Source organism: Condylura cristata, unplaced genomic scaffold (assembly GCF_000260355.1).
Source record: "Condylura cristata isolate star-nosed mole 26May11 unplaced genomic scaffold, ConCri1.0 scaffold00010, whole genome shotgun sequence".
Taxonomy (NCBI): Eukaryota; Metazoa; Chordata; class Mammalia; order Eulipotyphla; family Talpidae; genus Condylura; species Condylura cristata.
This window is the reverse complement of record NW_004567111.1, coordinates 50,697,817-50,724,421: the sequence shown is the minus strand read 5'-3', so window position 1 is coordinate 50,724,421 and position 26,605 is coordinate 50,697,817. Positions and strand designations below refer to the sequence as shown.

Genomic DNA, 26,605 nt, shown 5'->3' with positions numbered 1-26,605 from the left:
CCCCAGTTCGCGGAGGCCCCCCTCCCTCGCGGAGCCGCCCTCCCGGCGCCGTCAGGGGCGGATCGGGGAGGGGCTGCGGGAGGCGAGCGCCTCGGGTCATCACGCGCAGTCCCGGGACGTGGGATGCCCATCGCGTTCTCCTGCGGCCCCTGAGGCCTCGGCCACCTAGCCCGTCCTGGCCGCCAGTCCGGGGAGGTAAGTGGAGCCTTTCCCTGCCCGGCGGGAGTTCCGGCGCCTCAGTGGCCGGGTTGCTCCCCTGCGGACCCTCGGCACCCCCACACCCTGCAGCCCCCACCCACCCCGCAGCCTGAAAGTACAGGTGGACGGTGCTGTTTCCTGGATGCAGCCGATCATCGTCTTTTCTGGGTGCCTCTGTCCCCAGGGACATACTTGAAAAAGTGTTGAGTCTCTGATTCTCGGAGGCGAGGCGCTAACCTGAACCCTGTTCTTTCTGGCTCGGGTGTTGTGGAGGAACTGAGGCTGACGGTACACGGTGGTTGAGCCCGATTAGTCGGGACCGTAGTGGAATAGCGTCTCGGGATACTGAGCATTTCAGAACAAGTTTGCTGCTTTCCAAAAAGGAATCCTTTCTGGGAAACAAAGGTATCAGATAGAAGCTTTCTCGAAGTGTCCGCTTTTTAGAAGGGCTTTGTGCGTGACGACATGGTCAGTGCTAAAGTTCTGAGCTTGGACTTGACTTTCGAGCCTTTGTAAAGCTCTGTCGATGTGGGAAGCTTTCAGCTTCCCAGCAAAGCTGCACTAGCTGTAGGTCGGGGCAGTCAGCTGCATTGAATATATTCATACGATCCAACCGTGTTTCTATGGGTCGATTGAAACTTAGGGATTTCCACCCAATGAAGGTTGTTAATGTTAGATATACAGGTGAAGCTGTGCAAGTCTGTCAGAAAGGAAAACTTACTATGCTGCTCTGGTCTTCCCTTTCATTCTTTGGTAAGGCATTGATCCCGTGGATTTAGGTTTAATTCACTGCATTTTCTGCAGCAGTGAAAAGACACTGCAAGGGATACAAAAGTGTTTATTTTAGCTGGTTTCAGTAAAAACATGGGATTAGTTTGTCCAGATGGCTTTAGCCATTGAGAATATTCACACAGCCTCCTTCTGCTTACTGATACATTTAAAATTTGTGTGTAACTGTGTGTGTAAACGTTATGGAGTTTTTAAAGGTGTGTGAAATATACCTATGTTCTTATTCTCTCAAACTGATTTTCAAGCTAAAAATTGTAAGTGGTGAGTCCTGTTACTGGCACACTTTTTTTAAAAATATATAATAGTTTATTTTTACATCATTTTGTGCCTTTTTCCATCTCAGTTGTAAGCCCAGTGGGCTTCCATCACCAAACCACCCTTGTGGCACACGTTTTAAACTCAGCATTCTATTCCACTTTGGGGTGCTCTGTTAACACCTTCAAATTAGTGGTTAAACTAGTAAAAATTCAGCATTTATTTTCAAAAGCTTGGGAACATTTTAAAAAATCCATATTTTGGTGTTTATGTAGGGTGGTTTATTTTATAGCTCCATTTCCATTCAGCTTTAAATATAGATTATCACACAATTTTGTGTCTCACCGGTCATTTTCACAAGAAGGAAAGTGTTATAATCACAAAATCAGTTGGGCTTAGGAGCTTTTTTTTTTTTTAAAGTGTGGTTGTCATGGAGATGCAAGCAACTTGGGAGAGACCAGCCAGTTCAACTTTTAAGAGCTAAGATCTGCTTATAGCTTCTTCTTGCTTTGGTTACATTAATTTCTGTCAGTGACTTCAAGGAAGCATCTGAATTGCCTGAGGCCCTCCCTTGGTGAGATATGCTGATGTTGGCCTGCTGTTTTTGGCCAGGTTTCTAAATGTTCAAGGAAAGGAATGGGTCAAATCTGTGCCTGATTCCTGCAAAACAGAATTTTCTTTCTCTGTTGAGGATAGGAGAGAGCCCTAACATCTGCATAATTACACTTCAAATGTCTGCTTCCCTTTGAGGAAGTACGGTATTTCCTTTGTTCAGCCAGCTCCTACTGAAAGAAAGCTATAGAGACAACAGTTTTCATTCCATTGAATTTTTTATTATGTTAATCAGGCTTTTAAGTTACATTAATTTCTGTCTTACCTGAAGGGATTAACATACATAAACTGAATGGAATATTAAAATATATTAACTGTGGAAAATGGGGGGAATTTAAACATAAGAAAGTATGTATCTGATTATTTCAGTAGTTCATAGTTTACTAGACTATGATAAAAACTGATAAAAACTGGCACATAATAGGCCTCCATGTTACTCTGTAGTTTAATAGTCTGTTTATATCAAAGTAAGTGCCCGCAAATCTTTCTGAACCATAGGAGAACAAGGTCTTTCTGCCCTTGGTGGTCTAGCAAGGTTATTGCATGAAATCACCTATTTCTGTTGCATATGTTGCATACAATCAGGAATAAGTATTGGAAGAGTGACAGAGATTATTTGTTTCCTCTTCAGAGTGCTCTAAACAAGGGAGATTGGGGTCACACAGAGTTCACATTTAAGTGTAATATTCTGGAATCTTTTTTTTTTAAGGTTAGATTAGTTTGCAGTAGCTCCTAGGCATTAAAAAGTGGATTATGGTGATAGCACACGGGTGAAGTGGTGGTAGGGGATTACAACTGAGATGGAAAAATGTACAAAATGAAGAATGATGCAAAAATATATAATAAAAAATAAAAGGTAACAATTGTCATAATAATAAAAAAGAAATGAAACTATCCAGAAAACACACTCATTGTGTAAGAAAGACGTGTTCAGAATTCCATATGGGGGGCCTTCCCTGGTAGCTCAGTGGGTTAAAGCAGAGCACTGCAAAGCTCTCCAAAGCCTCTGAAGCATGAGGGACTCTGAAGCATGAGTTTTATCCCTAGCCAGGGAGGTGACCCACATGGCATGGCAGACCTCTCCTGATCTGCCCTCTGCTCCCCTCAGCAGTGTATTTCAATGCACCTATCTGTTCTGTTCCCCACTCTGTCTCTGGTGAATCCTCTCACCCCCACCTCCCCATACCTCTGACCTGTCTGTACCCCAATTCTTGTATGCATAAACGAGTAAATCTTTTTTTTTTTTTTTTTTTTTAAAAAGAGAGAATTCCATTTGTGGAAGCAAGCAGCACAAGGCAGAATAAAAGTTGGACATAATTTAGTAATTATTATTGATCAGTGTGAAATGTCAAGCACATAACTCAGTGAGAATGCATTATCCAGATTGGCTATGAGCTTTGATGAAATTAAACAAACAACAGTAAATTTTCCACTTAAGAATATGCTATAAATGTAAGAGACTTGGTGTTTTGCAAACATAATCTTGGTGTAGGACATCTGTGAATGTTCCTAACAGGTGAGCTATATTGGAATAAAAGGGGTATGTATCATTCTAGATCATTCCCTAGAAAGCTAGTGTCATCCAGGAAGTTTGACTTCTTAGAATGCTTTGCCATTTCTTGATTTGAACAGTCATCATTTTTTTGAGGTTCTAATTTCAGGTGTTTTTTGAAAACAAACAAACAAACAAACAAAAAAAAAGTCCACCATTTGGATGTGAGAAAGGACATGAGGAGACCAAAGACCTGGGATTTTGCAGATCAGAATGAAACAAATGTTGAAAGACTTTTCAAATCTATTGCTGGTGGTGCTCTGTGACTATGGTGAGTATTGAGAGCATATCGAGTGCTGTGGGTATCGAAGAAGAAACAAAAATGTGAAGTTTTAAAATGCACTGATGCTAGTAAGCCTGCCTGACGGAGACAGGGCAGACTCCACAGTGCAGGTCCTTTCAATCTGTCATCGCTGTAACTTTGGTTTCTATTCAGGTTCTGCACTATTCCCATTTTACTTTCAATATATTTATAAGTCTTTAATAAATAACTAGAGGAGGGAAAAGCCAACTCGCTCTCATTTTAACAAATGTGTGTTATCCTGACTTCCCTTTGGTTGATTTCCTGGCAGTTCAGTGGTATACATTTACTTTCTACTCACTCACACTAAAAATAAAGCTTTGAATATAGGGCTCTACATATGATTTCACTTGATATGAGAGTGTTGCCGCTAGAATCTTTAAAAGCAATCAGCCTTTTTGGTACATATACGCAATGGAATATTAGCAACCAAAAAAAAAGAAACACATGTCTTTTGCAGCAACTTGGATGGAGCTGGAAAAGATCATGCTTAGTGAGATAAGTCAGAGAGAAAAAGAAAAATACTGGATGATTTCACACATAGCAAGAGTATAATGGACCAGGCAAGAAAATAATAAGAATAATTAACAGCCAGAGACTGTTCAGCAGTGTATTTCATTGCACCTGTCCGTTCTGCTCCCCACTCTGTCTCTGGTGAATTCTCTCACCACCCACACTTTTGTCCTGTACCCCAGTTCTGTATGCATAAATAAATAAATCTTTGAAAAAAAAAGAAAACTAACATTAAGTTAGTACCAGAGACATTTTGTGGGGGTGGAGTAGGGAATGGAATCAAAAATAGGGGTGGGGGCGGGAGGAGGGAAGTGCATGGGACTATGGTGATGCACATGGGCGACTTGGTGATGGGAAACCCATGGGGATTACAACTGAGATGAAAAAAAAAATGTACAAAATGATGTAAAAGCAATCAACCTTTCAGTTTTTGCCAGTGTTATGCCTTCGAATTTTTTTGACCTCTTTCATCCTTACGTAACATTAACTTCAGAGTTGTGATGACAAAATCAGATCAAGAATGTGAAACACCTTAAATACCTGAGCATTCAGCAGTTACTTAATGTTAGTTTTCTTTTTTTTTCAAAGATTTATTTATTTATGCATACAGAACTGGGGTACAGGACAAAAGTGTGGGTGGTGAGAGAATTCACCAGAGAAAGGGTGGGGAGCAGAACGGACAGGTGCAATGAAATACACTGCTGAAGGGAGCAGAGGGCAGGTCAGGAGAGGTCTGCTGTGCCATGTGGGTCACCTCCCTGGTCGGGGATCGAACTCATGCTTTAGTGACTGTGGATAGCTTCATAGTGCTTTGTTTTAGCTCGTTGCACCACCAGTGAGGGCCCAGTGTTAGTTTTCTTCAGTTTGATTAATCTGAAAGTCATTGTTCAGAGTTTCATATGACAACTGAACCAATAGATTCAGCCATATGATATAAAACTATTTTCCTTTTGATGATTTATAAATATTTCATAGACTGCTCAGCAGTTAATGACATGGGAGTATCTTCTAATTGATGAAAATTACAATCCAAGAAGTAAAGAGTGCTTCTGTGCTGTCCGTGGGGCAAACAGGTGCATGGAGAGTGTGCTTTGATCATTTTGTGCAAGTCCTCAGTCTTTTCTACTTTAGAAAGTTTATTGGAACATAAAAATATATAATTTATGGAAAACCAAACTGGGACTTATTTCTTGTAGCCTCAGAATGAAAGTTGGGCAAACTTTAGTAAATTGACCCCTACTTAAAATCAGATTGCTCTACATGTAACACATACTTGACCGAAAAAATTATGTGTGTCCTTGGTTTTCATCATGATAAATACAGACATCAAAATTTTCCATTTCAACTAAGTCTGCTAGGGTGTTTGATATTTTTGAAGCAGATTGCCTTACTGGAGTTTAAAAATGAAAGTTGAATGAGCACAAAATAGAACATACAAGTTGAACATACAGGCTATGCTTTTCCTTCTCGACTTGATACATATCAAACTATACCAATGCCAGTTAATTTCATTTTTTCAAAACAGCATCCTCACATTGAGATCCCAGTTCTTTTAAATAGTACAAAAGAATGGGAAGAGAAAAAAAAAATGAAAGAATAGAGACACCTAGACTATAGTAGCTTGTACTTACCAGATATACTAAAATGCGTAAATGCGGTTTCATAGTAAAGTAGCAGGCTCTGTCTTTAGTGTACACTTCTAACCCACTGCTATGGGAACCCGGCAATTCTTTCATTTCTCTCCATTTCCAACTGGGCATGTGTGTCTTTTGCATTGGTTGGTTGCTGTCAAATCAGAATCTCTGCCTCACTGACAATTTGTCATCGACAGTGGGCTTTTGTTAGCTAAATGGTGTATGCTTCTCAACCTTAAAATGCATCACAGAAGCATGCTTTCCACCAGGCTCACATTAATCTGACTTCTGTTCTCAAATTACCTCTTTCCTTGGGGTATGCTGAAGTGCCTTAGCCACCTGGTCACAAGTGGTGCTGGGTCAACCCCGAACCTGCACACGAGCTGGACAAGGGTCAGCCGCCTTCTACAACAACCTTCTGTTGTCTCCATCCAAAAGGGAGTATCCTCCACTTGTTTTGACTAAAATACCTTTATTCAAGCAAGTAGTGATAAAGCATTCAGATTCAATCAAGTTTTACATTTTGAATTTCATCTCATTTTAAATAGGAAATGAATGAAGTGCTGTGCTAATTGAAAACAAAAATCCTCTGTGTCAATATAGTCTTGTTGACTCATTCATGAATCACTCAGTGATTCATAATCATTCAGTTAATGATTGAATCACATAAGGGTGTATTTAAAGGCATTCAGTCCATGCAATGCATTGAGCCCCTTTGGACATATGTATATGTATGTATTATATACATGTGAGATAATTATAATAATAATGCAAGCTTGCTAACACATGTCGTCTTCAACAAATTCAGTCCCTTGAATCTAGAATTGTTTTTTACCCTAGCCGTGGGCCAGCTGATTGTGACTTTGCCAAACTCTGTTTCCTTTGATGTATACTTGGATAAGATTCAAAATAGAAACAAGGATTCTTGTGTGTCTGTGTTCTTTTTACTGTTTACTTAAACTGCTCTGCTGGGTCTTTTTAAAATAGATATGATTGATCCTAACTGAGTGATATCTAATTTTAATGATACTTGTTGCAGTAATATCTTCAAAATTACCAAGGATAAGCCTCGTGATGTCCCAGATTTCACTCTACTCCTTAGGTGACTCATACAGAATAAAGTGTTAACATTTCTTGCTTATCTACAAATGTTGCCTCACATAAGCAAGGATACTTGTTTCTTTACTGGCAAAAATGCCCTAGTATTTAGCTTGAACATCAGAAAAAAAGAATGAATTTGAGGTAGATTAGGGTCTTTGTTTTTTTTTAAGATTTATTAAAATCTTAATAAATTTGTTCATACAGAACTGGGGTGCAGGCCAGAGATGCAGGGGCAGTAAGAGGATTCACCAGAGACAGAGTGGGGGACAGAACAGACAGATGGTAATGAAATACACTGCTGAGGGGAGCAGCGGGTGAGACCATGTGGTCACCTCCGGGGCTGGGGATCCAACTTGCACTGAAGCAGCTGTGGCTAGCTTGCAGTGCTATACTTTAACCCACTGCGCCACCAGGGAGGGCCAGGATCTCTTATTTTAAAGTAACCTAGAGAAGTTTGCCTTGTATCATTTAAACAACATTTTTACTGTGTATCCATTTTCCCCAAATACCAATATGCTAACATATATCTAAAATAAGAAAAGTGAGGCTCTGCATTATATTTTAAGAATTGTCTGGTGTATAACAAAAGGTAAAAAAAAAAAAAGAAGAATTGTCTGTTGTTACTCTTTCTTTCTGTTTGCATTATGACTTCATATGCTGTTGACTGTTGTGAATTCAGAGTATTTATAACTGATTTTTGTTTTACACATAGTTATGAAAGAAGAGAGTCACTTTAGAGCAGACACAGTGCAGTACTCTAACCCTACAGCATTTCCCTTCCTGTTTGGCTCAATTCAGGCCTCTCCTGTTTAAAATCCTATCTTCACACTGTCACTTTTAGTACTACTTAAACATGCATTCTAAAAACAATTCTGATCATTCCATTGCAGTTCTGGGAGAAGCTGAGTATCTCCTCCTTGGAGGGAGAGGACATGTAGCACTGAGCAACCACACAGTGCCTGTGGAGTTCCAGATCTTGGATGGTGCCAATGGCACGCTGAGGAATGTGTCTGTCCTGTTGTTGGAGGCCAGCACCAACCAGACTGTCACCACCAAATACCTCCTGACCAACCAGTCCGAGGGAACGTTGGAGTTTGAGTGCTTTTACTTCAAGGAGGCAGGGGACTACTGGTTCACGATGACCTCAGAAGCAACAGACAACAGCACTGCAAAGTCCTGGTGGGAGAAAAGTGCCCTTCTGAAGGTGGAATGGCCAGTCTTTCACATTGACTTGAACAGGACCGCCAAGGCAGCAGAAGGCACCTTCCAGGTGGGCCTTTTTACCAATCAGCCACTGTGCCCATTCCCTGCAGACAAACCCGACATGTTGGTGGATGTCATCTTCACCAACAGTCTTCCCAAGGCAAGAACACATCAGGGGCAGCCACTGGTGATAAGAACCAGCAAGAGGACAGAGCTCTCCCAAGCCCAGTGGGTTGAGTTTGACTGTGCACCCGTGGGACCCGAGGCCTACGTCACAGTGGAACTGAAGTTGCTCGGCCGAAACTCTCTCATTACCTCCACTGGACCCATTGACCTGGCTCAGAAATTTGGATACAAACTGGTGATGGTTCCAGAACTCACATGTGAGTCCAGGGTGGAGGTGATGGTGCTGCCCCCACCATGTGTCTTTGTCCAAGGAGTAGTCACTGTCTTTAAGGAGGCCCCTAGACTCCCTGGGGAAAGGACCACACTCCTGGCTGAAAATAACCTGACCTTGGGAGAAAGAAGAACAGTATTCAACTGCACTTTGTTTGACATGGGGAGGAATAAGTACTGCTTTGACTTTGGTGTTTCAAGCAGAAGCCATTTTTCTACCATGGACAAGAAGGGATGCATGCTAATTCAGAGAAATATAGGTTGGTATTGAGATTTAATTTTTTGTATGTGTTAAATTGGTGCCTTTGTGTCATCAAAGTTAGTGTTTTGAAATTAGGTGAACTTAATTTTCTGTGAATTACCTTCATTTTAATGGTTCATTCCACATAACACCACAAATGTCATTATCATCTTTATCTGAAAAATTAAGACTGCTAGTCAGCGTACCCAGCTCTTCACTTACTTAACCTTTCTAGAGCTCAGTTTCTCCATCAGTAAAATGGATAATAGGAGTATTTACCTCAGGGAATTGTGGGAATTGAATGTGAGAAACATGTATAACTTTAAGCATAATGCCCACATAGAGGGATCATGAGCATGCATTAGCTTTATTATGCAATTTTTTTAAGATTTATTTATTTATGCATACAGAACTGGGGTACAGGCCAGAGGTGCAGGGGCAGTGAGAGGATTCACCAGAGACAGAGTGGGGAGGGAGAACAGGCAAATCAACGAAGTACACTGCTGAGGGGAGCAGCAGGCAAGACAGGAGAGGTCTGCCACGCCATGTGGGTCACCTCCGGGGCAGGAATCAAACTTGCACTGAAGTGGCTGCAGCTTGCCTACAGCACTGGGCTTTAACCCACTGCACCACCAGGGAGGGGCCTATTATGCAATATTTTAAAACTCATGTTTACATCATGTGGCAGGTCCATGGTAGGTATGATCAGATTCAAAACTAAATCTAATCCTCACTTCTATTTAGTAACTTCTTGTTTCCTTCAGATGATCTGCTGTTTCCTTCAGATGATCTTGTCTCTTTCCTCATTTACTCTAGGAATGAAGCCTCTGTAGTTAGATTTCAAAGCAAGATTTCTAAAAACTTCTTCAATTCTAAATTCTTTGTGTACATAATCACAATACATGGGGTTATTACAATTCTATCCACCCATTATGTTCCTATTTGCATTTTTAAAAAAGATTTATTTATGTGTGCATACAGAACTGGGGTACAGGCCAGAAGTGCAGAGGAGGTGAGTGGATTCACCAGAGACAGAGTGGGGAGCAGAACAAGCTGATTGACTGAGATACACTGCTGAGGGGAGCAGCGGGCAGGTCAGCAGAGGTCTGCTGCACCATGCGGGTCAGCTCCCTGGCCAGGGATTGAACTTGTACTGCAGCAGCTTCGGATAGCCCCACAGTGCTGTGCTTTACCACCAGGAAGGGCCCCCTCTTTGCATTTCCCCCCTCTTTTGCTGGTGCAAACCTAGGCTTGGCAAGAGGTTAATCTGGCAGAGATTGTGTGGTTCACTTACATGTGTTGTTAACTTCTCCTCACTAAATCTTTGGCTCTTTGACCATCCAAGTCTCTGAACATCTTTGTAATCCCAAGTATTTCTTGCTCTAAATTTATACACTTCCTTTCTTTAGCCAACAAGTTCCAATCTTTGATTCTCTCTACACCCACTGGCCACTTCCTGCTGGCCACTTCCTGCTTGCACTTACCTCTCTATCTAACCTGGATTCTACAGCTCATCACTATAATCACTCTCCTAGCAGCAGCTTAAAATATTGTGTCATTTTCCTTCCAGTGCACCTGCCAGGCAACCCCCCAGCCCTGCACAGATCCAGTCACGTGTCAGCTGCCCACCTCACCCAAGTTGCACAAGTTCACCCCAGGCAGACTGGAGCCATTGTACGTGGGTTGTGTCTCAGCCAGGGCCCCCCATGTGACCCACCCACCCTGCTGGCTTGTGCTCTTCCTCTCTGCTGCTGCTTTTTCAGACCTCCTCCACAGGCCTCAGACTTCACCTCTCCCCCTGGTGAACTCTCAGAGCTGACTTTATCTCCTACTTTGTTGAGCAGCTGGAGTCATCAGGTGTAAGTCCCTCGACTTCCCACCAAAATATCTGTAAGCCTACACGCATCCATCACATCCACTCCCTGACCTCTGCTGTCATGGGGAGGAAGTGTCATTCACTGGTATATAACCCTCCGCTCACTGTTGATCCCAGCCGCCTGCTCATTCCGGAACCTTCTCTTAATCACTGTTCCCTGGCTCTTCTCTGTCTCTAACTGCCCCTTCTTTACTGCGGCATTCCCATCAGCCTTGAAAACTACTTAACGAAAACCCTCAACCTGGTTCTCCCTCCTATGACACCTTCTTTCTTCTTCCTTTTATAGCCCAGTTTCATGAAAAAGAATTTTTTACTTGTGAATTTATTTCCTCATCTCACATTCACTTTTCAGCCCACGCCATAGCCACACCTTCCTTGAAAATACTCTCATCAAAGCTGCAGTGACCTGGGACCTAATCACAAAGGTCCCAAGACCAAGGACACTTCTCAGGGTCTTTATTGACCTCGATTCTGTGATGTCATACTCATCTCATTTGCCTCCTTCCTCCCTGCTGTTCCTTCATGATTTCCTTTGCCATCAGTTCCACATCAGTTTTCAACCCCCAAGTGTTGGATTTCTGCATTTTTTTTTTTACTCTTCACACAGTGCTGGGTGATTACTGTGCTGCTGCTGACAACTCCAGATCAGCGTTTCTAACCTGCATCCAAGTGCTGCTGAATTGCTGTCACCTCAAAAACAACATTACCTGATATGGTTCCATTATCTTACCCCCTACCTGCTCCCCACTATAGGACTTCCACACCCAAAGCCAGAGTCCAGGAGGTTGCTCCTCCTATACATAAGTTGCTGAGCTCTGTGAATTTTGCCTCCTCTGTTTGAATCCCTCCATGTCTCCCCCGTTCCACTGACACCTTTCAGTTTAAACCTCCAACATCCCTGAACTCAAGTTGATTCCCCCACACACTTCATTCTCTCACTGCAATCAGAATTTATTTAAAATCCAGATCACTTAAGGTGATTCCCTACTTAAAGTCTGTCAGTCACCTCACTTGACATGAGGATGAGAATCTACAGAGCTCTCCGTGGCTGGGCTGTCCACCCCACAGTCACCATCTCTGGAATGCAACTTAGGTCAAGCTCTGCCTACCTTTCTGGGTTAGCTTTAACCCAGCCCCCAAACGCCCAGTTGGGTTACTCTTCCTTGACCTCAGACTAGTTGAATTCCCTCACTGTAAGCTGGCATGGCTTTCGTTGTTGTCTCTTTCATGGCATTTGTCACTTTTGTCATTGTTTGTCCAATGACTTTCTTCTCCTGCCCATACCATTCTCCCTCTTACCCCTCTCTCCTCAATCACCCTTTCCCAGATTGGGGAAGCTCATTTGATGGCAAAAGTTGACTTGTAGTGGCATAGAGCTATTGATATTTAATCTTTATTTGACCCATTTAGTAGACCAGGTGCTCAAAACATGCTTGTTTAAGAGAAAACTGAACTCAGGTAAGACTAATCTTAGCTAGACTTTAGTAGAAAAACAATTATACCAAACGAATCACTCAAGACATGTTGTCTTTTCAAAAGAAGTTACTCATTAAGAGAAAAAAAAATCAAATTGACTGAATTTAATGGAAACAACCCAAGGGACTAAAGGAATTTAGGCCATTTGATGAAAGACATTGTGAACAAGAGTCCAACCTTATTGGCTTTTAAGCTTCTGGCCTTAAGAATCCATAGATTCTTCCAGTGGGGATTTTCCCCTACAGCAGCAGGAAAGGCAGTGGAAAAAGAGAGCAGGAAGTGGTTCTCTGTCTCCAGGCTGAGGGGACAGGGGAACTTTGTTCACCAAGCAGCACAGATGGAAGCAAAAGGTAGAGGCTACATGGTCCTGGAGACCCTGACTCTCCCTGTGACCACTCAAAGAAGGCTCAGATTCTGGCAAATCAATGAGTTTTATGCTAATGGTAGGCACCTCAGTCCTTTTGTGTTTTTAGTATAAAAATTTATGACTGCATCAACTTCTCTTCATTTTCCATTTAAATCAGCTGCTTTGACCACTGAAGATTGTCTTTTTTTGCCAAATGGCATCATTCTGGGACCTCCATTGGGCCCACCATGCCTTGTGTGAGACACTGACTTCTTATTCTCTAGAAAATGGAGTAATATGCTTGTCGTGTTTGTGTTGTTTACCAGATTATTTGCTGCAGCAAATAGGTAGTAGATACTGCCTAAAACAATTATTTTCTGATCATTTATACTACTTACAGGATAAGTTATCTTATAGTGTGAATATTTACATTTTTCTCAAGAAATGTTAAATATTTGGTTATGGGAAGTTGCAGGAAATCCTGCTAGAGGGGAGTTAGTCGCACAGGCACTGCAATGACTTGAAAAAGTTAAGAAATTCTGAATTCTCAATTCCTATTCCCTAAGGGTTTTACATTAAAGATATACTCCTGTATCCCAAGGTGATATTTATCTAGGGTAAAGCTAAAAATCATAATAAAGGTTATACATTAATGCTCACATGTTTTTGTTCCTTCTTGTTTGGATAAATAAAAATTAAATATATTTTAAAAATTAAGTATATTTTAAAAATTAAATATATTTAACACATAGCTTTCTAGATAATTTAATATTGTGGGCCATCTTGTTTCTCTGATAAGATGATCTTGTTTTTCTTTTATAGTGAGACTAGACAAGCTTTTTAGCAAGAGTAGAAGTACTGTCTACCCATCTTTGTCATATTTACAGGTACTTGCAATAACAGGGCAAAATTTAATTCTTTGTTGCAGTCTTTTAAAATCACTTTTCTACTTTGTGTGTTCCTTTACCTATACTATAAAATATAATTTAAAAAATTTATATTAAGTACCCCCCTGGATGCTTTCATTTAACTGTCTAATTCTCTGAATGTGAATCAATACATCTTCCACTTAGTGGAGCTTCCGGTCTTCCTTCAAGATTCCTTAAGAATGTTTATGTGTGGTCCTCTCTGGTGGCGCAGTGGGTTAAAGCACAGCACTGAGAAGCTAAAGCCACTTCCGCATGAGTTCGATTCCCGCCTGCCCTGGAGGTGACCACATGGCCTGGCAGACCTCTCCTGACCCGCCCACTGCTCCCCTCAGCAGTGTACTTCGTAGATCTGTCTGTTCTGCTCCCCACTCTGTCTCTGGTGAAGCCTCTCACTGCCCCTGAGCCTCTGGCCTGTACCCCAGTTCTGTATGCACAAATAAATAAATCTTAAAAAAAAAATGTTTATGTGATATTATATGACCACCTGACACAAAACTAATATTTGCATAGTGATTACTCTGCACCAGGTACTAGTCTTTATGAATATTGCTCACTTCATCCTTACGAGAAATCTATGTTTTGTCAGACGTGTTATGTCAATAACACATGTTCTTGTCAATATGTGTTATATTGTCCGTTTGATCAGTGTTGACAGGTGCCTACATGTCTTAAACAATAGATAGAAGAAGGTTGTAATAGTTTCCCTCTCATCTCATTGGCTCATGTGCTACCTACCACCCCTCACCCCCCCATGAAAGATACCTAACTTACTTAGGAATCCACTGGTACATGCTTAAATCTGCTGTGTCCTGTGGTAAGTGAGTGCCCTGTTGTTCTGTGCCCAGAACATAAGTACTGCTTACCCAGGTACCTTGGTGCCTACAACTGCTTTTAGCTACTCACTCATGTTTGTAGAATTTTCTAGTGAACATGTTTTGTTTAGTTACCTTAGTCTCAAGCAAAATGTCTTACTGATGTAAATATTTCAGACTGGATTCCTTTCAGGAAAGATGGGATGAAAACAAATTCTCCCTTTCACATTCCAGACCAATTTTGCATTTTCAGAATTGAAAATGTGATCTGAAAAGAGTGATCTGAAAGGCATTTATCCTGATCAAACAGGTTTGTGATGCATTGTGAGCATGGGTAGGAGCACCTAAACAGTACAAAACAAAACAGTCTTTTGTTCATGCAATAAGAATATTTAACATTTTGGTCACCTTGCTATTTATTTCTGACACTTGAACAGTAGTATTCTACTGAGTTCCTGTTTTGCCAAGTATTTTTAGGAGACATCTTCAAGAAACAGGTAGGGTTATATGAGATATTTTTATTTGCCTGGCTAAATTTATCCTCTGCTTTATTTGAGTGACTTCCTGTGTTTCCTGTTTGATTAATTTGGCTTAAAATAAAAAGACATGCAACTTAGCTTAAATGTTTATTTTTTAATTGTTGGTTATCCTATAATCTCTAGTTTTACTTTAATGGAAAAAGACACAGGCTTTAAAATGAGATTTTTGACATTAAGATTCATGCTTTTATTAAAACTGATATTTTCTATCTCCACTAATGGAATTTTTACTTTTAGTCTGACACATGACTATATATTTACATAACTACTACTTATATGAAAAAAAAAAGAAGAGTTAAGAAAGAATAATATTAAAAAAAAGAAAGAATAATAAGAGGATTCATAGTTTTGTAACGCTAACCTTTTGTGGTCTTAAACATGAGCCCAAGAGAAGGATAAGCTCTATATTGACTTAATTTTCCATTTAAATTTCTCAGTAGTGGAACTCCCAGTAGATATTTTAAAAATTTGCCACAGTATACTTTAACTCCAGGGGACTTTAATGTGAGACTCCCAAAGCTTTGCAAGCACTGGGAGCTTAGAGTCTGAACAACTCTGAAGCTTGAACACAAAGCAGACTCATTGTTCTGCCATTTGAGTTGTTACCGTGTGATCTGGGAACACAGAACGAATATTGTGTTCAGTTGGACCTCTGGATGGAACATAATTACCACACTTCAGTTGATGTTGATCCAGGATACTGGTTTGTAATGCTCCCACTCTTGTGAAAATCCCAGAGACTTTTAATTGCTATAAAGAACTCATATTCCATGACTCATTCCAAAGATTGCACCATTTGGCTCACCTGCAAATGCGTTTGCCCTGCATGTTCCCCTGGGTTGTTGCAGAGCTCTGTCTGCCTTTGACTGCATGATGAGTTTTTGTCTATAAAAGTGAAGAAATACTTTTGGGCAGAGAATGTTTTGGTGCCTAGCTTTGGTAGGACCTAATTGGATTTTAGGACTTGATAGGTGCTGATAGAGAAGGGATTTAGGATTATTCAGTTACTCTCTCTGGCAGTGATCACACATATTCTTGAAAGAGAAGTTTATACTTATCAACCAGTAATGACGGTTCTGGAAGAGTCTTGTCTTGTATGTCTTTTGAAGCTCTGGTGTTGGGGAACCCCTATTTAGTCCTGTGAAGTCACCTTGCTAAATTGACTCTTTTGTAACCTTTTTTTTCCCCCTATTGAGGTAACATTAGTGTACAACACTGTCTAGATATACGGAGTACATCTTCTTACCTCAGTATGTAAGTCTTACCACCCCCACCACCAAATATCCAGTCACTTTCCACCACCAAACAATTTGCCCCCCCCCACCCTCACCCCTCATCCCTGCTGCTGGAGTATGAAAACATACTGTTTTTAGAGCCTAAGGGTTTGTTTTTGTTTTGATCATTTGCTTTATTTCTTTTTTTTATACAAAGGAGTGAAATCATATTGTATTTATCTTTCTTCTCTGATTTAATTAGCATAATCCCATCATGGGATTGTCACAAATTGCAAGATTTCATCTTTTTTTAATGGTATTCCATTATATCTATCTGTCTATCTCTTTTTTATCCATTTATCTGTCACTGTGCACTGGGGTGTTTCTGTATCTTAGCTACTGTGAATAGTGCTTAAGTGAACATTAGGGTGCATGTATCTCTCCATACTCTTTGGGTAAATGCCTCAAAGTGGGATTACTGGATCATATGGCAATTCTATCTTTAATTTTTTAAATATTTATTTATTTATGTATAGAAGAGTTGGTGTGTACCCAGAGGTGTGGGTGATTAGAGAGTTCACCAGAGACAGAGTGGGGAGCAGAACAAGTGGATCTACTGACATACACTGCTAAAGTGAGCAATCAGAGAGGTCTGCTATGCCATGTGGGTTAGCTTCCTGGGAGGGGATTGAATTCTGGCCACAGAGGTGTTAGCACTGAAACTTAACCACTAAGTCCCCAGAGAGGTCCACTATTTTTTTTTTTAAGATTTATTTATTTATTCATACAGAACTGGGGTACAGGCCAGAGATGCGGAGGGTGAGAGGGTTCACCAGAGACAGAGTGGGGAGCAGAACAGGCAGATGGACGAAGAACATTGCTGAGGGGAGCAGCGGGCGGGTCAGGAGAGGTCTGCCGTGCCATGTGGTCACCTCCAGGGCAGGCGGAGATCGAACCCATGCGGAAGTGGCTTTAGCTTCTTAGTGCTGCGCTTTAACCCGCTGCGCCACCAGGGAGGGCCAAGGTCCACTATTTTTTAATTTTGTGAGGAACCTGCATATTGTTTTCCATAGTGGCTGCTCCAGTTTATAGTCCCACAATACCTACAGTCCTTTTTCCACATTCTCACCAACATTTAGTATTTCTTGACTTTTAGGTAATAGCTATTTTTACTGATGTAAGATACAACTTCAGTTTTTTAAAAGATTTTATTTTATTTATTTATGCATCAAAAAACGGGGTGTAGGCCAGACATGAGAGGAGTGAGAGGATTCACCAGAGACAGTGGGGAGTAGAACAGGTAGATCTTCTGAAATACATTGCTGAAGGGAGCAGCGGGCCAGTCAGGAGAGGTCTGCTGCACCCTGTGGCTAGCTCTCTGGTTAGGGGTGGAACTCATGCTGCACTGGTCGTGTATAGCTTCATATTGTTGAGACTTAACCTCTTGCCTCACCAGGGAGGCCCTCATTGTGGTTTTGGTTTACATTTCCCTAGTGATAAGAAATATAGAACATGTTTTCTTATAGTCTGTTGATATCTGTATGTCATCTTTGGTGAAATGCCTATATAGATCTTCTGCTTCTTTTAAAAATTTTTGTTGTTACTTTGACCATGACTTCTAATACCATTTTAAATAAGAGTGGAGAGGATGAGCATCTATATCTTGATAATATAGGACAAATAATCAGTTTTTACTCATGGGTATCATGTTGGCTATGGGCTTACTCTATGTGGCCTCTATTAACTTTATATGTGTCCTCTATTAACTTTATATATGCTCTTTCTAGACCCATTTTTTAGAGTTTTTGGTCATCAATGGATGTTGGATTTTATAAATACTTCTTGAGATGATCATAGTGTTTTTAATCTTTCATTTTGTTGATTTGATGCATATCAATGGATTTGCATATGTTGAACAGTCCTTGTATCCTAGAATAAATACCACTTAGTTGTGGTATATGCTCTTTTAAATTTATTGTTGAATTTGTTTGATAATATTTTGTTGATTGAGGGTTTTTACATCTGTGTTCATCAGAAAAACTGAACTGTGATTTTTTTGTGGTTGTCTTATTTTGTATTGTGCTGGGAGGTTTTCACAATTGGGAGGATTTTAATTACTAATTTAATTTATTTATTTGTGATAGGTTTGTTTAGATTTCCTATTTCTTCATTACTCAGTCCTGGGAGATTCTATGATTCAAGGAATTTACCCATACTCTTTAAAATTTGCTGGCACACAGATGCTCATATTTCTGTGGTATCCTCTGTAATGTATCCTCTTTTGTTTCTGGTTTTATGTGATCCTTTTCTGAATGAGGCTGGGCAACGGTTTGTCAATTTTATAGATTTTTTTTTAAAACCAAGTCTTTGTTTCATTGATGTTTTGTTTATTTCCACTCCGTTTTTTATTATTTCCTTCCTTTTCAGACTTTGGGCTTCATTTGTTCTTCTTTTCCTAGCTTCTTTGGGTGAAAGTTTGATTGCTTGGGATTATTCTTGTTTCTTGAGATTAGCTTGTATTGCTATAAACTTTCCTCTTACTATTACTTTTGCTGCAACCCAAAGATTCTGGTAGGTAGTATTTGTCTCCAGGTACATTCTGATTTCTCCAGTCACCCATTAATTCAGTAGAATGTTGTTTAATTTTCATGTGAGACCTGTGGACAAAAGTTTACGTGTGGGTACAAATTCCCCTTGGGTACGTGGTTCCCAGGGGTTCTATATTTTCATGCTAGCCACACCGGACCTCTAGCAATTCGTTAAACTTGTAGAGGCTTTTTCCTACCAGCTTGTATGATGCCTGGCTTCTGCCCCAGGAAAACAACATTTATATCTCATCTTTGGAGGATCCTGTCTTTTATTTTGGGTCATTTACTCACCTTAGTTCTCTAAAGGGTTCTAGAAAGGTAACATTCTGTAGATTGCATAGCTTATCTATTCTTTTTTTAAAGATTTATTTATTTATGCATACAGAACTGGGGTACAGGCCAGAGGCTCAGGGGCAGCGAGAGGATTCACCAGACACAGAGTGGGGAGCAGAACAGGCAGATGGACGAAGAACACTGCTGAGGGGAGCAGTGGGCGGGTCAGGAGAGGTCTGCCGCGCCATGTGGTCTCCTCCAGAGCAGGAGGGAATCGAACTCATACTGAAGTGGCTTTAGCTTCTCAGTGCTGTGCTTTAACCCGCTGCGCCACCAGGGAGAGCCGCTTATCTATTTTTTAAAGGGTGGGAATAGCACTCCAGTTTTCTACATATTTGGGAATGTTTTTATGTCCTGACTTTTCAAGACCTTAGTTTTGAGTGTTGTTGCAGTTAAATTCTAATTCTCAAATGACTAACATTAAAAACATGGCAAATGTCCTTGCAGAAACGTGGGGACTGTGGCAGCCATGGAGCCAGTGCAGCACCACGTGTGGGGACGGCATCCGAGAACGTCACCGCGTATGCCTGACTTCCTTCCCCTCCAGACCTGGCTGCCCTGGAATAGCCTCGGAGACCTCGCAGTGTTCCCTGGAGGAGTGTGCTGGTAGGTATTTGTGCTTCCGCCAGGAGTCTCTCCCAGAAGCCCCTTTCCAGAGGAAATACTAAGCCTGGAGCTCTCCATGTGAGTTTGGGAGCGTACGTACTCCTTAACGTGCTGTTATTGCTGCTGGCTGTGCAAACACTGTATGTCTATTACTGGTAGTGGCAAGTGGGTGTGATGATGGGGGATTTACACTGTGGAACACGGGGAAATGGCAAGGAAATCTATCTAAATTAAGGATTCAGATATGTGACATAATTCTTAAAACCACAGAAATGGGGAGTTCTGTGGGATGATCACATCTTCCTAAGATTTTGTTTCATTTTGTCATTTCTCCCTCCCTTACTTCACCCCACCACCACTGTGGAAAATCATCAAGAAAATGTGTTTTCATCTCATAATCCTAGCTTTATTTGTCAAAGGCAAGATATCTTGTCTTATCCCTAAAGAGCCCTACTTTACTCTTTACCGTCCCCCTACCCAGGAGAAGAAGGTAGGTAAATTTTTTTTTTATATCACCTTGGAACTAGCCTCTCCCATTAGCCTTTGAGCATTTTGAAGGCACCTACAATTGTAGGTGTTTGATGTGGGTGGTGTGTAGGTGTGATGCTCACATGGCTCAGTCAGCTTTGCGTCAGTGTATGGAGCTCAGTCCCATTTACATACGACAGGTCACAATAAAAAAAAAATCCTTGCTGTCCCCATATGCCATCTCGCCTTCTGATATCAACCTCGCCCGCCCCCAAGTAGTTATCCATCCTTTGCTTAGTGCTGACCCACAGTAATTATCCATCCTTTGATCAAGTCCTGCCTTCTTTGCACTAATCCCAGGCTGGGAAACTGTCCTTCCTTCCTGGTCTCTTGGGATCTGGAGGAGTTAAGTAGTTTTCTGATTTGGCTCGCAGAGTGGGTGTTAGCCCAAACCACAGGCATCTGACAACACGTTGGCCAGTGTCCAAAGGTAGCCTTAAAAAATTTGTCTTGCCATTTCATTTTTCCAGCCAGTGCCATAGGTCTTGCTCTCTATTTCCGCCTCCCAAGGACAGTCTCGCTTTCATGTCTTTCCTATTACAATCTCAGGCCCACTTCATCTTCTAATCCTTAGCCTGCTCCTCTTTGACGTAAACCCCCAGGCCCCACCCTGAGTCTACTCTCTGTCCATTTGATCTCATACTGTTCTTTAAGGCTCTCCTCTCTCTGCTGTACTCTTTTCTTTATAAGTCCTCATCACCCGCCACCAATCCTTCCTAGTATATAACTGCCTTCAAGTATATCTGCCCCTTTCATATTGTATTAAGATATTCTTCCTAGGGCCTCCCTGCTGGCAGAAGGGGTTGAGCCTCAGGACTGTCAGACTATCACCAGCCATTTCAGCCTGAGCTCAATCCCCAGCCTGCGAGTTGACCCACATGGCACAGCAGACCTCTTCTGTCTTTCCTGCTGCTCCCCTCAGCAGTATATTTCAGTCAGTCTGTCTGTTCTGCTTCCTACTCTGTCTATGGTAAATCCTCTTATCCCCCCACTCACCCCCACGCACCTCTGGCCAACACTCTAGTTCTTGGATGCATAAATAAAAAAATCTGTCTTAAAAAAAAAGATATTCTATCTGGAGTTTGTAATATTCCAGTGAATTTAAAAACAGTTGCTCCTGGCTTTGGAAGTGATATTAACCACTTAACTCACTATCTGCCATGTACCAGCACTCTAAAAAAATTCTTTTCATTTAAATCTCACAGTAACTCCTCAAAGTAGGATTATTATGCTGGACTCAGATGTTGAGCATTTGCTGCCAGCCAGGCATTTTCCTAAATGCCTCGCAAATATGAAGTAGGTATATCATTATTTCCACATTCAGATGAGGACTCTGTGGCAAGATCATAAACCTAGAAAGCAGAGGACTGGATCTAACTCCACACTGAGCTCCTATCTTGAATATGTTGCTTTACATTCAGACCAATCCAATGTTCTAGAAGCATCAACAACTTGGAGTTAGTAATCAGTTTTGAGGATATGTGATACTAATTCATGTTCTGGTATCTTAAGTCTTTAGTACTGCTAGGAACTAGAATTTATACACAATAAGTTAGCAAAAAGGGGAAGTGTTACAAACATCCTACTTCTATAAGTTGTCCTCGGTAAATGTTTATGTAAATAGAAGGACCATTTCTTCCAGGTATATTATTTTTTCTATTCCTGTTTTCTACTCTTTGCAAATACAGGGGGTCTATTTTCAGGCTACTTGGGGGAAAGGAAATCTTCACTTCAGATGAAGTAGGGGAGACTAGATTATATAGAGAGGGGTAAGGCCAGCAGCTTTGTGGCTCTTCCCCAGCCATGTCTGAAGGGAGCCAGCCAGAGAGTCAAAGGTAACAGCTGCATGAAGAGGCCCTGGATGTGTGGTGATCCTTATCCCCCACTGATGCAGGAGGTGAGGACATAAGTCTTTCATCATTCAACAGTTTTCTCTTCACTGGAAATCCAGAGGTTTTGGGCTTTAAACGATACTTTAATGCCATGGTGTGAGTATAATATGTTAACTTGCTTCATCTCGTTCGGTGAGAGTAGGGGGATCCATTTGCTGGGTATCCACATTCAATCTGATAGAAGAGTGATCATTTTCGTACTGCCTTCTTAATAATGGAACAGTCAATTAGTTAAACTAATACTTGTTGAGTTGCAAATGTTACTGTGATGAAGTTGGGAGTAGATAGACAATTCCCTCTTTTGAAGAAGCTTATGATACAGTAGCTCATTAGACACATGAACTGGAGAACTATATAGCACAATATGGGGCTGCAGTGATAAGCCCACAGCTTGCTATGAAGCTTGCTGAGATGATAACTAATTCTGGAAACACTTCTGTTCTTGGAGGAGGTTATATTTGAGCTGAAGTTAGAGAGTTGAGGGGGTGTCACCCAGGTGAGAAAGGGAAATTTTGCATAAGGAGCAGTAGCTGAAAGTGTCGAAGAAGAAGATGACACATTAAAAGGTCCAGAGAACTGAAATAGTTTAATGTGGCTAGAGGAAAGTGTGTCAGGAACAGGTGGTAAAATGAGGCTGGGTAGGTAACAGTGAGTCAGCAAAGGTGAACTCTTCTTTCTGCAAGCTTGACTGGGAACTCAGGGAGCAAAGTGTGGAGGTGGTAGCAATGAGAAGTTTCTGGAAAGTTCTTTTAAGTGGAAAGATCTTGAGCACATTCTGCCCTGAGGGAAAGGACCTACATAAAGGAGAAGTTGGAGATAGTTGTATGAAGAGGCAATCCCTCTGGGGAAAGGTGGTAAGAGAGCAATTAGTAGAATTCCCTTTATGGAGGAAACTTCTTGCACTAAGTTCATAGAAAAAGCAGCAACGACAGGTGTGACTGTTGGTAAGTTATGCAGGAGGAGAGGATGGCAGAAAAAGCTGAGTTGTTCTTGTCTCATGGTTTCTATTTTTTGGGACCTAGCAGACTGGAGAAAGGGAATTAGGGGAAGGGTTTAAGGAAAGTGGTAAAACTTTGAAGCAGTATTGTAGGGGGCGGAAGAGAAAGCTACTTAGGGACTCTTGGGAGCATGTGTGAGTGACTAAGAGTGAGTGCAGTTTTTCTGCGGAGGCACTGACATGCAGAATGTGTTACTTTCTCCACCAATTCTCAGGATCCAGGCACAGCAGCTGAGAATTCAATGCCAGGGGTTATCTAGGGTTAAACTTTTATTATGAGCAGTGAAAGGGGAAAAGGTCAGAATTTGATGTCAAGAAAGTTGAGGTTATTGGAGAGAAAATGACTTATTTGATGGTTCATGGGTATAATTTGGTTAGGAAGAGAAATAAGGCCAGAAGGTGGCCTGCAGATTGGGAGAAATGGAGGGCTTGCAGAATCAGAAGTTGCGCTGAAGTAGAGTAACATGTATACTACTTAGGATGGGTGAGAGAGAAGAATACAGAAAGTGAGCTGTGATGTTTAAATTTAAGAAGTGGAACATTTACAAACAATAGGAAGCTGTGAACTGTTGCCTGGACACTGGGTTCCTCCAGACGGTCCTGGCTGTTGGGTGTTGAAGAAGATTGGATCCTAGGTGCTAGTGACTGGTGACTGCCATGAGGTTGAGAGAAGCTGGGTGATCCAAGTGGATGGCATGGACATCAAAAGAGAAATTTCACGAGAGATGAAAGAATGAGGTGAAATGGCAATCAGAAATGAAACTGACTCTGTTTGCTTAGAAATAAAGGATATGCCACAGTTTCCCTCCAAGAGGATGGTGGGGGCAAGTGTGCCCCGTGGGACATCCAGCCTTCAAGGAAGACAGTTCTGGATGTTGAAAGAGTTTGGTTGTCAGGTGTCCTATAGGCTAGCATCAAAAGGGGAGGGGGCATTAAGTGGAAAGATGCGTCCAGATGAAACACAGAGCTGGAGGTAATAGAACTATGGGGAAAAAGATTAGGACGCATGATTGGCAGGGCCGGGATATTGAAAAGTGACCAAAGACAAAGCGAGATGGTGGCTCTCAGGTCCCCAGGAATTTTGGTGTCAGTACAGGCAGTGACACATTCTGATGACTGTGGAGGAAGCCAGCTTGCGAAAGCAGGGAAGGAGCCAATCAATGCCATCTGGAAGGAGTGGATAACTGAAAATAGTGAGAAGAGTAAAGAAGCAGAAGTCAACACTTAGGAAGGACAGTTTCCGGATATTAGTTGAGAAGCGTGAGTTTATTATATTGCCCAAAGTTTTATTTTCACCTATTAATTTCTCCTGAGAGGTGCTCACTAGGTATACATTTTGCATTTCAAATTTTATACTTGCTAAGAATTTCCCAACATGCATCTCAAAGGTACATTTGAGATATCCCATATTTACACTTGTCCTAAGCAAAAAATGACTTTACCTTGAAACTTGGTGCATGCTGCTTCTATGTTGAAAACCTGAGACATATTCTAGTAGGAGACAGCAAGTCCTGGCACCACCTTGCTGGAGGCTGATCTCGTCATGGCACTTGTTTCTGGCTTTCAGTTTTGGCGTAAGCTACCAGCAGAAGTGCACAGGTAAGACCAGCAACCTTAGTCCTTGGTAATTTTACTCTTTCTTTACCTGCTAGAATAAGCCACTGAGACGTCTTCACATCATGCAGAGAAAACAATACTGGAGAATGTATTTGTTCTTCCTTTCTTGTAGCTTTCCAGCCATCCAGTCCAGCTCCTCTTCAGCCCCAGGGTCCAGTGAAGTCCAACAACATTGTGACCATCACGGGGATCTCCCTGTGCTTGTTCATCATTGTGGCCACCGTCCTCATCACGCTGTGGCGGAGGTTTGGCCGGGCCCCCAAGTGCAGCACCCCTGCTCGGCACAACTCCATCCACTCCCCCAGCTTCCGGAAGAACTCGGATGAGGAGAACATCTGTGAGCTGAGTGAGCAGCGCGGGAGCTTCTCAGATGCGGGTGATGGGCCCCCTGGAGGGCCGGGGGACCTGGGCATCCCTCTGACCTACAGGCAGAGTGTGCCAGTGACTCCCGAGGACGATGCCTCTGGCAGTGAGAGCTTCCAGTCCAACGCCCAGAAGATCATCCCCCCTCTGTTTAGCTACCGCCTCGCCCAGCAGCAGTTGAAGGAAATGAAGAAGAAAGGCCTGACAGAAACCACCAAAGTGTATCATGTGTCTCAGAGTCCCCTCACAGACACTGCCATCGATGCAGCGCCCGGCCCCCCTCTCGACTTGGACAGCCAAGAAGAAGCTGCAGCAAACAAGTTCCGGATCAAATCCCCGTTTCCAGACCAGCCCGCTGGCAGTGCCGGAGAACGGTCTTCTTCCCGGCTGGACTTTACCGTCTCTCCGGCCAGTTGTGCTATAAGCCCCAGCCAGACCCTTATCCGAAAGTCACAGATGAGGCACATGAGCAACAGAGGAGGGCTGTCAGAGCAGAGCCATGCCAGGAATTCCCATTTCCGGAGGACGGCTAGTTTTCATGAAGCCAAGCAGGCCCGGCCCTTCAGGGAGAGGAGCATGTCCACTCTGACGCCGAGGCAGGTCTCCATCTGCAGTTCCAGGGCACGGACCTGGGACCAGGCAGAAGACAGATTTAGGCCTCAGAGCAGAGGTGCCACCCTGTTTCCTGAGAAACTGGACCACTTCCAAGGGACAGGTGGATCTAGTCGGCCACTGAGTCCTCTCCCGAAATCCTGCACCTTGGGGCAGCCCACAAGGAAACTGGATGTAGGGCATCGCCAGGTGGGATTTGTGCCAGGAGGTGAGAAACTGGAGCCTCACAGAGCTCGACGAGGACCGTCTCCCAGTCACAGAAGTGTCTCAAGGAAGCAGCCTTCCCCGACGACCCTCAAAGACAGCTACCAGAGGGTCAGTCCTCTGAGCCCCTCTCAGTGTAGAAAAGACAAGTGCCAGAGCTTCCCAACCCAACCTGAGTTTGCCTTTTATGACAACACCTCCTTTGGTCTCACTGAGGCAGAGCAGAGGATGCTGGACCTCCCAGGATATTTTGGGTCAAATGAAGAGGATGAGACCACTAGTACTCTCAGTGTGGAGAAGCTGGTCATCTAGGCTGGGACTCAGCCTGACATCACACAGCGGGGTCCTTTGCCCAGGCGCTGGTATCAGCTGCTCGCACTGCTGTGTGGACGGTTTTGTGTGAACGGACACAATGTGGGGAGGAAGTAGCACAGGGGGAGGATGTGTGTGCATGTGATTTAATTCACAAGGAAGAAGTTATTTATCCTGAATATTTCCCACTGTTAGGATATGGTATTTCGATTGGTTTATTATTAATAATGATAATAAAATCTCAAGAACTAGGGCTTGGTCTCAAGTGAATATGAAAGATAACAAGATATGACTGGTGAGTATGAAATGCATTTCAATGCATTTCCAATCTGAAACAGCTTTCTGAGAGTCTCAACTATAAAAGGGCTAGAACAAACGTGCTAAAATGACTCCAATTTATTAAGCTATAAATGCATAAGAATTTGAATCCTGTAGGGATAGCATTGAACAGGCTTCATTTTTGATTAAGTTAATTATGGCTAGTAGATACTAGGCTGCCTAGAAATGGTGGTATCACATGTTCTAGAAGAACTGTCAGGCCAGAGTTGGAGGATATCTTAATTTTT

At 42.2% G+C, this 26,605-nt stretch overlaps 1 protein-coding gene across 1 annotated transcript; it reads left to right on the top strand.

Moving 5' to 3' along the window:
* The first annotated feature begins 3,515 nt into the window (after window positions 1-3,515).
* THSD1 (thrombospondin, type I, domain containing 1) lies at window positions 3,516-26,225 on the top strand. Its single transcript, XM_004680230.2, has 4 exons — window positions 3,516-3,677; window positions 7,846-8,814; window positions 19,356-19,514; window positions 24,661-26,225. Exons 1-4 carry the CDS (start codon window positions 3,620-3,622, stop codon window positions 26,037-26,039), a joined length of 2,565 nt encoding a protein of 854 aa, XP_004680287.1. The 5' UTR covers window positions 3,516-3,619; the 3' UTR covers window positions 26,040-26,225.
* The last annotated feature ends 380 nt before the right edge of the window (window positions 26,226-26,605 follow it).